Source organism: Choloepus didactylus, chromosome 15, assembly GCF_015220235.1.
Source record: "Choloepus didactylus isolate mChoDid1 chromosome 15, mChoDid1.pri, whole genome shotgun sequence".
NCBI lineage: Eukaryota > Metazoa > Chordata > Mammalia > Pilosa > Megalonychidae > Choloepus > Choloepus didactylus.
In genome coordinates, this window is record NC_051321.1 from 7593750 (window position 1) to 7609889 (window position 16140).

At 42.2% G+C, this 16140-nt stretch overlaps 3 protein-coding genes across 6 annotated transcripts in view; 2 read left to right on the forward strand and 1 right to left on the reverse strand.

The window, feature by feature from the left end:
• DHX32 (DEAH-box helicase 32 (putative)) overlaps nt 1-2034 on the forward strand; it is a 70126-nt gene extending 68092 nt beyond the window's left edge. For 2 of the 3 annotated variants that reach the window (XM_037805051.1, XM_037805052.1), the window contains 2 exons: nt 386-567; nt 1574-2034. In XM_037805051.1, the coding sequence (XP_037660979.1) occupies nt 386-567; nt 1574-1748 (357 nt within the window). In that variant the 3' untranslated portion in view covers nt 1749-2034. Of the gene's footprint in view, nt 1-382; nt 568-1573 lie in introns of those variants that run through there. The other variant, XM_037805053.1, reaches the window with a different exon arrangement.
• LOC119510641 (BRCA2 and CDKN1A interacting protein) lies at nt 1903-15617 on the reverse strand. Its single transcript, XM_037805058.1, has 7 exons — nt 15439-15617; nt 9919-9993; nt 9096-9176; nt 6524-6619; nt 5194-5381; nt 3489-3663; nt 1903-2297 (listed from the first exon to the last, which is right to left on the reverse strand). Exons 1-7 carry the CDS (start codon nt 15604-15606, stop codon nt 2127-2129), a joined length of 954 nt encoding a protein of 317 aa, XP_037660986.1. The 5' UTR covers nt 15607-15617; the 3' UTR covers nt 1903-2126.
• Nucleotides 15618-15920: 303 nt separating this feature from the next.
• Nucleotides 15921-16140, forward strand: part of UROS (uroporphyrinogen III synthase) — a 39385-nt gene continuing 39165 nt past the window's right edge. For both annotated transcript variants that reach the window (XM_037805133.1, XM_037805134.1), the window contains exon 1: nt 15921-16129. The gene's annotated coding sequence lies outside the window, so the exon portion shown is untranslated. The remainder of the gene's footprint in view (nt 16130-16140) is intronic.

A 16140-nucleotide genomic window follows, 5' to 3' on the forward strand; every position in this document is an offset into this window, starting at 1 on the left:
AGAAGAAGGTACCTACATCACAGAGTTACTGTATTAAATGAGCTAAAACATCAGCTATAAAGCACGTGACATTTGAGAATAGTCTATACTCAGCCAGGTACCACGCTAATTTTTATCTCATGACCAAAATATTAACCTTTGTGGCTGCACTGTCTTAGCCCACTGCCCTGAAATTGCTGAAGTTAGCTAACATCTTCATCACTGCCTCAAAGTTTTGGCAAAATAGGTTTACAGCTTATTTTCTCTATCTGAAAGTAGGAAAGTTGGGTGGCAGATTTGTGGTTTTAACTGTTGTGGGAGAAATACCTTGGAATTTTTAAACACGCATTTTTGTGTTGCTCTCCATATTAATGCAGTCGTTTTTCTTTAAAACTTTGCCTAGTAGATTGCTCGGGATGTTGATGGATCAGGTAACTACTTGATGCTCACCCACAAGCAAGTTGCTCAGTTGCATCCTCGTTCCGGTTACTCTGTCACCAAGAAGATGCCCGAGTGGGTGCTCTTCCACAAGTTCAGCATATCTGAGAACAACTACATCAGGATTACCTCGGAAATCTCTCCTGAACTGTAAGTCTAATGGGCAAGAAAGGGCTTCTTTTGAATTCATACTTGTAAGAATAAATGACAAATTTGGTTTTATTACACATCCAGTTATAAGAGGTTTATACTGGTCCCAATCTAAATTTATGGTGAAATAGAAGTACCTGCTAAATACCGGGCTTGGTGGATGATATTTAAGAAGTATTCCTGCCTTTGAGATTACAACATAGAGAATGCAGTAAAGCAATATAAAACAAAGGATAATACATCTTAAGAGGAATAAAATTCTACAGAGAACACAATACTAGCAGGTGCACAGACCTTGAGGAATGAGCTTAGCCATCCTTCAGAAACAGACAAGACACTGAGACTGGAGCCTACTGGGGAAGGGGAATATGGAGGGAAAAGATGAGGTTCAAATCAGAAGGCTGAACGTAGAGTTTGGATTTTATCTTAAGTGCAGTACAACGCAATTAGAAAGTTTTAAGCCATGGTAACTTCTTTATCTGCATTTAATGATCCCTCTGGCTTCTGAGTGGAGAATGGACTGTAGAGGGCAAGAGTGAGAATGGAGACCAGTCTGAAGGCTACCGCAGTACTGATTCCAGGCCCATTACAGCTTGGGCCAAGTGATGTTCAAGGTAGGAACCAAAGTAACTCATAAGGTCCAGCTTAAGCGGCTGGATGTGGAGCAGTGCTGGTTAGTAAGACAGAGACTTTGACCCACCCAAACTTCTCCTAGGAACTCTCATTTTGCAGTGGGCCTTGGGGGGCGCACCAGTCCCCACCAATGGTTGGAGCAGTGGTCCTCATTAGCTCTGCGTGGCACACACCTAGAGAAGCCAGACTGTTAAATTCCATCAGATTGGTGCCATGAAAACCACAGGAAATATTTACTCTCCCAGGGCAGACAAAAACACTGAGGAATTCAAATTAAATACCAGTGCTCCAAGTAGAGTATACAGGGCCAGAAAGTGCCCAGACGTCATGTTTGGTTCTCTCTCACTAAAAAAAAAAAAATGTTTTTAAACAGATTTATGCAACTGGCACCACAATACTACTTCAGTAATCTGCCTCCCAGTGAAAGTAAGGATATTCTACAGCAAGTCATGGATCACCTGTCACCCATTTCAACAATGAAAAAGGAACAGAAAATGTATGAGAAGTGCCCTGAAACTACTGCTGAACAAAGGTGCATTTTACAATAACACTTCGTAACTGTTCTCTGTGGAGATGCCATGTGCAATAAGTACCCCCGAGTAACTGTGTGTGGTCCACTGAGTGATGTGCAGATGTTTAACACAAAGAAGGAATTACACCCCACACCAGGGGTGTCTGGGGAAAAAAATAACACTTTGTATATTACTAAAAAAAAGAAAATAGAAGTTTTTATTGAGTTCTTTAACTAGTCCATGTTTTTCTCCTCATCGAAAAAGTTTTTGATCAACTATATAATTAATTTGACCAAAATGAAAACAATAAAGATATTTTGTAAATGTGTCACGAGTGACAGAACCTTACTTTTTTGTAAAGGAGCTTTTTCGGTAAATCTCCAGAGTTTTCTGGCAATTTCCGTAGGGAATGGGTCAGACAAATAGGTGGTCTTTAAGTTTGTCCATGATTTCATTCATCTTGTTGGCTGGGATCACCATAACAGTTCGCAAGGGCTTCATGGGTACATCATCGAAAGACCACCTGCCTCCCAGGCACGTGTCACTCTCCTCCTGCACCGAATAGTGGAACTTCAAGATTGCCTTCTAAACCAAACAAAGAACCACAAATCAAAAATCCAGGTACCCTAAAAACAAACTAATTTACTCTACAGCAAAGAATACCATATTGGCCATATACTTAAATAGGAATGACGGCTAAAGGAAGCAAAACTCAGAATAAAATCAGCTCAGGTGGGACATTTGCAGAAGTTACAACACTCTCCCAAATAGATTTCTAACTACACGAGGAGCACAGATAGATAGAGCCATTTCATTTCTGAAAGGTAAATAAGCAGCTAAGTGGTATTAGCCCTACCACCCAAATATTTATATACCCTGCTTGTAACTCTGAAGTCACATTCATGATCTCATTTAGTTCCCCAAATCATCTTGACAGCCAAGTGAAGTTACGCCTGACGACTGGTGACAAGTCAGTCTCCTGGCGCTGGTCTGCTCCCACCCTCCACTGCTGCCCAGCACACTGCTGTGCGAACAAGGGGTATGACTGCATAACTAGCAGAATTCCGTGAAATGGTCTGCCTTAGGTACTGAGGACTTCAGATAAGAAATTTTATATTATTCATTTCCTGGAAAACAAGGACAGAGCTGAATCTGTAGGTGCTTTAGGCTTTAGTGTAAATTAGAGTAATAAGTGATATCCAATCCAGGAAAATATGCTTCCCATCAGAGATTTACTTCAAGATTCTTTGAGGACAGCATGCGAGAGCATATTCTCTGGTATTTCATTGCCCATCATTTCACACACTACCCTTATAGGAAAGAAATACTAGTGATCCCACCAATGGGAGGACAACCCCTGATTAAGGGGGCTCAGAGCAGCATGTGAGCCAGCATGGGTGAGCAGGGGTATACGCCTATGATCTCAGATAACTTACCTAATCTCAGACTCAGTGTCCGCACTTACAGGATGGTTCCAGAATGAAAGGAGATCCCACAGTAAGTAAAGCTGAAATGGCTAATCACTGTTGTCACGATGCTGGCTGCCTTTTTCCTCCTCCCCACTGTCATCACCAAGGGGACAGGGGGAACTAACATTTTGAATGCTTACTATGTGCCAGCCTGCATTAGTTATTAGCTATGGGGGATACAGAGGAAAAGAAAGAATGGCTGCGCTCAAAGGACTCCGACATAAGATGGGACAGCAATAAATCTTGACTATTGTCAAAAAAGCCCTTCTTTACATCTAAAGAAACAGATGAAACAGGATAGACTTACCTCATAGAAAAATTCCTCCTCTGCATTTGCAAACATTAGCTCATCTTTCTTTTGGTTGCTCCATTTCTTTTTGGAATCGTTTTTTCCTGTTTCCACAAATGTCTTACTAATCAGAAGGTAGAAGTAACACTTCCCACATGGCTTGTTCGTTTTGTGTGCCTCAGCCAGTTCTTTCCTGTAGGACACACACAGAAAGTTTGCAGGTGGGTCAGGGTAAGTCCCTCAACCACCAGAGCACAGAGAAGACCCTCGAGGCATCTTCAGTGAGTCTGCTGTGACACAGGCTGAATGAACAGACTTTGGATTGCAAGGCTTCGAAGCAATGGTTTTTATCTATGCAGTCAGTTGCACTTCAGACTGATTATGACACTGCTTTTCATAATAAATAGTATGAGGAACCTCTCAGATTATGCTCTGGTAAACTATGCTTAGAGATGTAGATACATAGACACTGATGGATGCATCTCAGATTCACTCAGCATGACTTCACTGCTCTGCCTGTTGAAAAGTGAAAAATATATAAGAATCTGAATTTTTAAAATAATGAACATTCTGCTGAAACACAAAGATACACAGTCACAACCAGTGTCACTAGAGCATATGACTGCTACACACAGTCTCCAATCCCTAGAGTCTGGACTAGCTAACTTCTGACATACTACAGAAAATTCATGTCAAGACATGGGTTTTTCTAGAATAGGCAACTATAATGGCAAAGGATCCTTAGTTAATTTTTCCTTCTGAATACAACGGCAAAACCCTATGCCTCAAGTTGTCTCTAAACAAAAATGTAAAGAAACTCAGAGAACAACCTATTTTAGCCTTCTTTTAAGAGGAGAACAAGAGAAAGCAGATCACCTTTCCATTAAGCCAAATCAGTGAACTCCAGCTGATCAGGGAAAAAGAAAAAAAAAAAAAAAAAACACTTGTGGCAGCAAAAGTACAATAGGAGTAACAGCTGAGAGGAGAGAGCGCGTGGGAGAACAAGCAAAACGAAGAAGCAATGAATCTATGGAGGGAAAATGGGAAACCTAGAAGTCTCTAGATTGCAGTTACATTCCCAGAAAATATTTAAGGGCAAGCCACAACACAGGCGCCAGGATGACTGAGAAAGAATGTTCTGTGAAACCTAGCCCTGTCCACATTCTCCCTCCTTTATTTCAAAGCCCAGGCAAGGCCAATTCTGAGTTCCACTCAGGTTTGCTGCTAGATTCACAGCTCTTCTCACATTTAAAATATTTCTGTAAACTTCAAACTCCTGCATTAAAATCAAAATGACAAGAAAAAGCCTGTGAAGCCAGAGAGGCAGTCTCAGGTTATGGTTTCATTATCCTCAAAACAGACCAAAGGAATTTAGGCCTTTCATTCAGCTTTTGTTATTGTGGTTGTAATTATTCAGCACTCATTCACGTTATGGAAATTTATCTGTGACTAGAGTAAAAGCTTTAGTCAAAGGTGGAGTAAAAAAAGTTAATTTACATAAAATTCATCTACTTTTATACTCTAAATCTTTAAAGGCATTACCCTTAAGATTATTGCCACAAATAACTGAAACTTTAAAAAGCCAATTATTAACAATCTGCATCTCATGGATGTTCTCTCCACTCCCATCACACTGACTCTCTATTAACATATTCTATGTAAATGACATTCCTGAATCCATGTGAGGAGACATCACTTTCAAAGGCCTTTTCCAAAGTCTTACTGAAGCTGCTGGTGCATGGGCAGGGCGATCTGCGGAGGGACATTAATGAATCTTTCACTCAGCAGCAAGCCCACGGGCTTGGTGGGGTCATTTAAAAGCTTGTCCAGCTGTTCGACCAGGCTCTTTTCACAGTTCTTCTCACAGAAGCTTAGAATCAACTCTTTAATTTGTTCAGCACACTGGGTACCCTAGAAAGCAAAGAGGAGGTGGCTTTTTGTTATAGGCCATCATTTATAGGAGGCAACATGAAAGTGAGAGCTGTCACTCTGTCTTACAGGTAAGGGCAGGTCCTCCCACAGCTTTTGAAATACTGGATCTCTCCAGAGTAGACTGCTTAAGTATTTCTCAAAAGTAACTATGTCTGGTTATGTACCAGCCATAGAGCAGTGGTAAAAAGAGGGTTAAAACTAACACTCAGACACGAGAATAGCAATTCTAGTCCATCTCCTACAGAAAGATGGAAATAGCTAGAAAATTCATAAACAAATTACAGATAAAGTATATCCTGCATCTTATTCTGAGGAGGGAGGGTTAGTAGCTGGTTACTTTTTATTAGAACTCATCAGTGAGTTAATAAAAAGAGATAAAACACAAATGTCAGTAAGTGCCCTCAACTTCAGAAAGCAATGAAACCTCAGAATATTCACCCTTCATTGGTAGCAAAGGTAGCTCACAGAAAGCTCCTGTGTCATCAACATCATAACACCAGTTAGCGTAAAGCCAAACGATTCCCTAATCCCACAGGGAGTGAATCACTTTAACTGGGTACAGATTATTTAAAAACAAAAACACCTTCATACAGTTGTATAAAAATGTAGCTTATGAGGGGTGACAGTGGGATTGGGAATGCCATAAGGACCAAACTCCACTTTGTCTAGTTTATGGATGGATGTGTAGAAAAGTAGGGGAAGCAAACAAACAGACAAAGGTACCCAGTGTTCTTTTTTACTTCAATTGCTCTTTTTCACTCTAATTATTATTCTTGTTATTTTTGTGTGTGTGCTAATGAAGGTGTCAGGGATTGATTTAGGTGATGAATGTACAACTATGTAATGGTACTGTAAACAATCGAAAGTACAATTTGTTTTGTATGACTGCGTGGTATGTGAATATATCTCAATAAAATGATGATTAAAAAAAAAAAAAAAAAAAAAAAAAAAAAAAAAAAAAAACACCTTCATATTGACGTAAAGATTACAGCCAGATTTTACCAGACACATACCCTTAGAGTTACTGTCACTCTGATATTAAAGGCACTTTCATCAGGGGTTAAATAAAAGTGCTTTGGGCCCAGTGAGTAACCACTCAGATGCCACCCAATGAAACCAACCTTTCGTTCAGTTAAATTTAAAAGGCTTATGAAACCAAAAATCTCATCTTCATCAACATCCACATCATCATCGCTGTCTTCTGAAACATCCGTTTGCTATTTTAAAAAAAGAAACATATTTTAAGTTTATATCTGAACAAGAATAATACCACGTCTTGAATCCAAGCCTCATTTATCGTTCACACTTTTCAAAAGCAAAACCATGTTGTACTGTGGTCACCTTAGAAAAGCATATGCAAATATTGTGTGACCTTGCTCCTGTCACTTCACATCCCTTGACTCTGTTCCTCTTTTTAATTTCTGAATGATCCCAACATGCTCTAAATCTATGCCTAAATTTCTTTCTACAAGATTCTTGAGATATTTGCCTTTACTAGGTTCTCAATATAAGACCAGAACAGATAAAACTCATGAAAAAACATTTTCACATGTTTTCTAAACTCTCTGGCTGAAGCTGGCCCTTCCTTGTTTCTTCTGTGGGCTCATGTTGCTTCACCTAAAGCCCACATGCTTCCCCAGCCCAGCCAATCCTGACCATTAGTGAAATCAAACAATGCCTGTGTGTCACTTATACCTACCACATGGGCACGAGAGAAAAAAAAAAGCAGGCAAGAAAGGAAATGACAAATGAGAAACAGACAATTAAGAATGGAATGGTTGGCTCCAACATGCACGTCGCAGCTCTACTGTGGCAGCCCTCCCACTGGCAGGCCTCGGGCATCCCTGCACTGCACTGCCCTGCCTTTTTGCCTTCACGCACTGCTGTTTACTTGTCCAGGCTGAGAACTCCTCTCTCTGCGTCCCCAGCATCTAGCCAGGCCCAGAGTAAATACTCAGGGAATACGGGCTAAATGAACGAAATGAGGTGAGGCTGCTGCTTTTATACCCAAGGATAGCACTGACCCATAACTGCCCCAACTTGTTCAAGTGAAAATGATTTACCAAGCTCCGGCACCACTACCTGAGTTAGGTATGGGCTTCAGCCCTGGAGCAGAAATGCCCACACCCCAAGGTACCCCAGGGCAGAGGAGGGGCCTGCCTGCAGGGGAGCAGGAAGTCAGACCTCAGCAGAGCCTGGAGAGGGTGTGAGCACCCTGAAGCCTGAGGGAGGAAGTGGCTCATGGATCTTAGCTGGCAATGCCATGGCAATGAGGAGTTGCCAGGCTTTAAAACAAAACATTCCTGCTGAGTCTAGTGGGAACAGACCACCAGGAAGCACAGGTGTGGATCGGGTTGGCCTCAAAGGCCTTGGTAATTAAAGCCAACCATGTGCCAAGATGAGAGAAGCCTCAAGCTCAACAAAACAAGAGGATACCAAAGTAGAGAATCAGAAGGTTACTCGTGAAGAAACTAACAGTTTCAGTGAGGGGACAAAAGGCCTATTTGCTCATGAAAGAGTGAAGGGGAAAGAAATTCACAAGAAAAGTCAGGTATAAACCAGCGTTAGCCCTCCAAGACCAACACTGAATGGTCTCCCAGCACATCGGAGGACCCGTCACTGCGACAAACCCACGCAGCAATGACAAAGGCAGGGCAGAGAAAGAGGGACCCTCTGAAGCAAGCCCGAAGAAATCCCCCAAAATTGACTTACAAGCAATTAGCACTCCTTGGAAGACCCTCAGTGCTCCTCTCCTCGAGATGGGCTTGGTCATGCAGTCTCATCCACAACCACCTGCCGCCCCAAGAACCTCCCTGCTTGATGTTCCTCTGCTCCATCAAAATAACAACTCCCACCCTGCTCCCCCCCCCCTCCTCAAGCCCAAGCAGAACTTTGTGTCTGTGCTGATCCAGTGAACAGCAGAAATGACATGATCATAAAAATGCTCTGCACTTCCATCTGATTCTTTGGGAATGCTTGCTCTTGGAACCCAACCAGAGTGTGGAGATACCCCCATGGAGAGGAAATGAGGGTCCCCTCCTCCTTCAAATGCTCCCTTCCTTTGCTTTCCTTTGCTTTCTCCTACCTCTCAGGTTACTCCATTTGAGTCTCTTTTCAGGCTCCACTTAACTCATGCATCCAATTAATGTTAATATTACTAAGGAGGTGGTCACTTTCCCTCCCTGCCCTCCCAACTACTTCTGTGACTTAAGTTACCAATATCTGGTGAAAACTCCCGTCTCTTCAGGGTTCCAGCTTCTGCTCAGTATCTCACCTGCATGACTCGCAGGCAACTCAAACCCAAAATGTGCAAATCTAAACTCATCCTCCCCCTCCTAAACCCATCTCCCTCCATGTTTCCTATTTTGCTTGTTTGAAGCCAGAAACCAAGGAACCATCCTTGACTCCTTTCTCCTTTGCTCTCCAACATACTCACTCACCAAGTCCCATCAAGTTCAATCTCCTAAACGTCTTCTGAAGCAGCCCACTTCTCTGCCTCACCACTGCTATTAACTGGGTTATGGCATTTATAATTACTGCAATGACCTTCTAACTAACTAGTCTGGCTTCCTCCAATATTACTTCTTTCCAATCCAAACTCCACTAGTAGCCACACTTGAGCTTCTGGCCTGCCTGCTATAAATCAGGATAAAGAACTAATTTAACCAGCATAAATACAACTCTCCTACTTACCTTAATCACACTCCCAATGTGGCTCTGCTGTATTAAGAGATCTGTTAGTTCTGCGATATTCACAGATGCCTTTAAGAAAAGCTAGAAGGAGGAAAGAAAAATTATTTTAAATTCAAGTCAAAAGCATGATTTCAAATAAAACTTCTAATTCCCAATTCAAATAAAAACAACAAAACTTCCAGAAAGATATCCTAGAAAAACAGTCAAGAGTGGAAATGAATAATCCAGGAGAGTCACAAAAGCTAAACATACTAAAATTTCAGGCAAGAGGTGGTTAGTGGTAATGGAGAAGAGTGTGGGAAAGGGGAGGTGGAAAGGGGAGAGGGGACAGGAGAAGATAGGAGCAAGATGGACCTAAGGCCAAAGGAACTGGTGACCATGACACCAGAGACTGTAAAGCATATGGAACCAAAGCCATATTCCATGGGGTAAAGCAACAAGGAGAAGCAGTGAGCACCAGTGTTGTGACAACAGACAGTGTAGTCAGTTACGTGGCCATTATCTAAAAATTCTACTATCCCACAAAGTATGGACATGAATTAGAGAAAAACAGAATAGTAGCTTAAATAATTAGGAGATGAAAGGAAGAGTATTTTAGGGCACAGAATACTTAAATATATTCATCAGAGTAGGGATTCCTAGGCAAGGGCACAAATAGCAGGGTGAGCCTTGGACAAGGAGAGGAACATTCCTTCCCAAAGATAAGGCAAAAGGATAAAAATGGGAATTCTGAAACAGGATAAAGTTGGAGAAAGCTGGGATCGAATGGCCTGGATTTTTTTAGAACAGCAAAATTTTATGTGTAAAGAGTAAAAGACAATACCTGGTGCAGTAATTTCTTAATTCCATCATAATCGCCTTCTGAAATGGAGTAAGCTTCAAATTCAATATTCACTTCCTGTAAATAACACATAAAATAGGTCATCATTCACAGCTAAGACAATCCAGACATTCTCCACTTCACAGATCATCTAAGATACTTCTTTTTCCTCTACCTTCATTCTTTTTGGCTCTTTCCCTATCTATCAATTCCTCCACGGAAGATGATAGAAAAAGGGCAGGAAGAAGAAAATGTTAACTTAAGAACTATAAACGTCTGGATTTCGATATTGGCAAACATTGGCAGATTTGCCATGTGCAGATCCTATTTTCAGATTACAAAAGCACCTTCAGGCCATTTTCTCATTTGACACAAAAGCCTTAGAAAAACAAACCAGAGTGGCCTACTTTAAATGTTGAAAGGTCTGTTCAGGATAAAAGTCACAGCAGCCACAAAAAAGAAATTATTACTTAGTAGACGGCAGTGAGAGTGAGCAGAGAACAAAATTACTTCGTAAGTCCCTGGATTTTCCTGAAGCTTCACTGAGCCCGTGGATTTGAGGAGGTCAAGAAGGTCAGGAAGCGTGTCCCTCAGGGAAGTGATGCTTGAGCTGGGAACTGAGAAAAAGGAAGGCGAGTTCCTGGCGTGTGGAACAGCACATGCTAAGGCCGTAAGGCGGGAGGAAGCATGGTGAGTACAAGGACTGAAAGAAGGGGTGTGGCTGGCTGGGCTCCCTGATCTCTCTCTGCAAAACAAGAGAATTGAGAAGATGCCACTGAAAAATACCATAAATAAATGAAAGTACTACTTCACACCAAAAACAAAATCTCAGATCCTTTTAAATACTACACAGATCAGTCTTAAGAACCCTACATCATACCTTGCTAAGTGATACCACACTGAACCTGTGGCTCTGATTAAAGAATGTTATTTACAGACTTCAAGTTTTGCAGGTCCTGAATTTTTATCTTAGCTGAAGGAGGTTACAAAGGAAATTCAGACACACTTCTGTCACCTCCTCACCTAACTACATGTAAGCTCTCTCCACTGGCTGTCTACAGTCGCCAGGGCCTGGACATCAAGTCCAACCACACATCTCAAATCCTGACTTTCAGAAGTGGCCTCAGCCAGACCGTGTGAGCAGCAAAACCCAGGGGTTGGAAGGGAGTGGGGGTGGATAGGAAGAAGGGTCCAAACAGGATCAAATTAAACCAAATAACAAATTCTTATTCTATGGAACTTGAATTTATTCCTTAGAAATAAATAAATTCTTTAAATAATGCTCTTCTCTAGTGTTTTCTCCTTGCCTCTGACCTCTAACGCAGGCTGACTTTTATGGCACCACCACTGCAGTGGATACCAAATGTTTATCTGCTCAGCACCAGTTTCCCTGGGTATGGATTCCCCATCCTTTTGGGATGAATTCTTCTGCTCACCTGCAGGTGATTTAGAACTAAGACTAAATGTGCTGTCTGGCCTCCTTGCTCACTTGAATGAAAATCTCAGAGGCTGCTGCATTTTCCACTCTCTGCTATATGAAGTAACAAGGAAAGGAAACCAAGTATTTTGAATGTAAGAGAGAAGAGTAGAGATGAAAAATGTGAGGGGCTTGGTTCCTACAGCAGTGCAGGCCCAGGGATCCAGAGGCCCAGCAGCTCTTCTGCCCTTGGGGTCAACAACATTCCCTGTGTATCCTTTTCACAAATTCCCCTTTCTACTGAAGCTACCGCCAAGCATAACACGAGTTCTAACCATTTACCCACAAGAACCTTCCCTAAACAAGCGTATTCTTTTTCTTCTCATCTTTTCATGCTCCTCCTTGAAGGTGTTATAACCACTTTTTAAAATCACGTTCTTTAGGGCTTTAACCCTGTTCATTTCCTTATTTACTTGTATACCACTTTGTTTCAAAAGAGACCTGAGGCAGATTTTTTAATTTCGAAAATAATTCTCATGGATTTCTACAGCAGGAAATGAGTTGGGGATGTATTATCTTCTCAAAAAATGAATGCCATTTTCAAATAAGCCAAGGAGTAAATATCCACTAAATTTCAGCACAGGAAACTATACTAGACACTATAACAATTTCTTCAGTCAAAAATGTAATGCTTGCATGGATCCCAGACCTAACTGTAAAATGCAAAACTAGAAACTATACAACATCTAGAAGATAGAGGAGAAAACCTAGTGATCTTGTGCATGGCATTGATTTCTTACATACAACCCCAAAAGCACAATCCATGAAAAAAGAAATTGATAAGCTGGACTTAATTAAAATTTTAAACTTCTGCTCTGCAAAGGACAATGTTAAAAGAATGAAAAGACAACTGATGGACTGGGAGAAAATATTTGCAAAACACATATCTGACAAATGACTTGTATCTAAAATATACAAAAGATCTCTTAAAACACAAAAAGAAAACAAACAACCCAATTTAAAAATGGGCAAAACATCTAGGCAGACACCTCACCAAAGAGATATAGATGGCAAATAAATATATGGAAAGATGTTCAACATCATATATCATTAGGGAGTTGCAAATTAAAGTAACAAGGAGATACTACTACACACCTGTTAAAGATTGGCTAAAATCCCAAACCCAGACAACACCAACTGCTGGCAAGGCTGTGGAGCAACAGGAAGTCTCATTCATTGTCGGTGCAAATTACAAAATGGTGCAGCCTTTTTGGAACACAGTTTGGCAATTTTTATAAAGCTAAACATAAGCTTCCCATATGATCCAGCAATTGCACTCCTGGGTATTTACCCAAAGGAGCTGAAAACTTTATTCACACAAAATCCTGCACATGAAAGTTTATAGCACCTTTATTCATAATTGCCAAAAATTGGAAGCAACCAAGATGTCCTACAATAGGTGAAGGGATAAGCAAACTAGTACATCCATACAATGGAATATTATTTAGTGAATAAAAAGAAAAGACATGGAGGAATCTTAAATGCATATTGCCTAGTGAAAGAAGCCAGAGTGAAAAGGCTACCTACGATATGATTCCAACTATATGACATTCTGGAAAAGCAGAAAAGGCAAAACTATAGAGATAGTGGTTGCCAAGGGTTCAGCGGTGAGGGCAGGAGATAGGGCATTTTTAGGGCAGTTAAGCTATTCTGCATGATACCCTAATGGCAGATACATGCTATGTCAAAACTCATAAAACTGTGCAACAGAGAGAGTGGACTGTAATGTAAACTGTGGGCTTTAGGTACCAATAATATACCAGTATTGGTTCATCAATTGTAACAAATGTACCACACTGATGTAGGACGCTAATAATAGGGAAAGCTGTGGAGAGGCGAGGAAGGAGTGGTATAATGAAACTGTTCATTCTGTGAAATTTTTCTGTAAACTGAAAAATTTCTAAAAATAAAGTCCATTAAAAAAAAGTAATACATGCCAATGATGAAACTACAAATTTTTTTAAGTCTTATTACCCCCACTCACACTCTCCAGAGTTTCCTACTGTCCATATACACACGCTATTGTAATCCAAAATTAGCAAAAGAGCTCATCAGTGTTCTTCTAAGTGAAAAATAGTGAAACCATGTTCATGACAAGGGGCCAAAGTAAAGAGCTGATTTGTAAAGGAAAGTTCTAGTCGCTGGAAGTTGTAACTCACACCACTGTCTCACCCCAAATCTGGCATCTGTATATCTCTACATCCTCCATGCTCATTCCTTTTTTCCCCTTTCCTCCCCTGTACTTTGCATATCTCAGAATCTCCAAGCGGAAAATAATTATAATAACAGCAGCTTTCAATTGTTCACCACCTGCAAGGCAGAATCAAAATGCTTCTCATATCATCTCACTCATTTCTTACCGTCATCCTGTCAGACAGATGTTCATTCCACTTTATTTAAAAGGGAATAGATTCAGAAAGGATAAGTAATTTGGAAGAGATGTCATTCATTCAATAAACATTTATTGAGTGACTACTACATGCCAGGCACTGTATATGTACTGAGGATACCATAGTGAACACACGAGAAATCCCTGTCCTCCTAGACCTTAATTTAACACAGGAGACAGATAAATAAGCACATTAACACATAAATATATAATTCAAGAAGTGTTAACGGTTCACGCACCAATAAAGCAGGATAACAGGTTAGGGAAACAAATTATAGATAGGTGGTCAAGGAAGTCCTCTCTAGGGTCTTGATATTTGAATAGAGACCTGAATGACAAGAAGCAGTTAGCCCTGTGAAGTCTGTGGGAAGCAATTCCAGATAGAGGGAACCAAAAGAGCAAGGGCCCTAAGCTTGGCTGAAATAAACCTACCAGTTTTGCGGCACAGAAAGGCAGCCAGTATGGCTGGATCAGAGTATGCACAGGGATCATGGGAGATAAAGTCATAGAGGTAAGACCTCTGACTTTAAATGAACCAGATCCTGTAGGGTATTGATGACCAACCATGAGGCCTCTGCATTATTTTGTATATGAAATGGGAAGCCATCGGTGTCTTTTAAGCAAGGGAGTGAGAACAGACCAACATTTTTAAAAGCTCTCTCTGGCTGCTGAGAAGTAGACTGCAAGAGAACAAGAATGGAAGGTGGCAGGCCAGGTGAAAGCTACTGTAGCAGTCAGTGCAAGAATGATGGAGGGAAAATGATGGAGGTATAGACTATCATGGTTGCAGAATGAGTGATGAAAAGTACCTGGACACTGAAGATAAGGCTAACAGGATTTAGTGATGGGCTGGATGTGGGATGAGGAAAAGGGAAGAATTAAAGTTAACTCCCAAGCTGGGGTTTGAACAACTGGTGAACAGGAGGCCATACATGTCCATGTGTTACCTATTAGACATTCTTAAAGTCAACCTTCTTAAAGTCCAGCTCTCCATCCTAATTATAAGTTCAATAAATATTGACTTGGTACTTAATAACAGGCACTATGATAGGAGCTCTTTTGAAGAAAAGGGACCCAATTCTTGGAGAACACACAACCAAGGAATTTGACCTAGCCTTGGTGAGAGAGGCAGAGTCAGTTGCCCTGAGGAGGCAGAAAATACAGCCTATTGAGATGTGAACAGAGAAGGAAAAACATTCCGGGATGAAGGAACAGAATATTACAAGGCTCTATGGTAGAATAAAGCAGGAAGACTTCAAGAAACACAAAGAGGCTGTGGTTGCTGAAAATTGCAAAGAGGAGAGAGACTTGCCGGAGAGGTAAGCAGACTGCACACACTGCAGCCCCTTGTCAGCCTTTTAAGGACTGGGAGTTTAGCCTGAAAACTACAAAGAGTCACTAAAGAATGTGTTGTTGTGGCGAGTTTTTCTCTTGGGGGGTGAGGGCGGACCCAGGAGAATACTGAAATACTGCGGCTGCAGCGGGAGAATAGACCGAAATGAGGCCTAAGGACGACTTCATCACTTCCAGTTTCTGCTTACAGCCCCCCAGGGACGGGGGAACTACTCCAAGCAGCTCACACTAGCTTCACACGGCTGTGATTGCCAGAAAAAGTTTCTTCCAGCTGTCAACCAGACTGGGGTCACGTGTGCCTCACCTCATCAACAACCTCGTCTTCTTCATCGTCTTCTTCGTCATTGTCTTCATCGTCTTTGTCCTCGTCCTCGACTTCCTCTTTCTCTTCTTCCTCGTCGCATTGGGCCGGGGCGCCTGGGGGTCGCGAGACCCCACTGCCCACCGCGCGTCTCTTGGCCCTGGACGCCATGTTGCCGCTCTGCACACTGCGCCTGCGCGACTGCCCCGCCCGCCCGCCCGGACCGACCCACAAAGCCGAGGGGGTGGGATACTACGAAGAACCTCGGCGGTGAGTCGGCGTCAACCCCAGGACTCTGCTGGGTTCCAAGGACTTGACTACGCAGAATCAAGTACAGTTTGGGGTCCTATGTCGCTTTTTCCACCTCCATCCCTCCCACCTCTTTCCCTGTAAGGCGCTCCCTCCCCTTCGCACAGTGGTACGACCCACCCAGGAGCGCCCCCTCCCAGGACCTGGATGTCAGTGCGCATGCGCGAGCGCTCAGCTGTGTGACCACCTAGTACTGGGTGCCTGGTGCTGTAGGGCCTCACGCGGGTCCGCGCGGTGGCAATGGGGGAGACGTGGTGAGGGGGCGACCTCTCGTCTCACTTTGCCCTGCAACCTCAGCAGCCTTCTCCTTGGGACTGGGAGATACGCGCATCCTGACGGGCACGGTCCCGTCTCTTAGCCCATCCGGGCCTCCCCACCCCGCGAGGTAGGTATCGC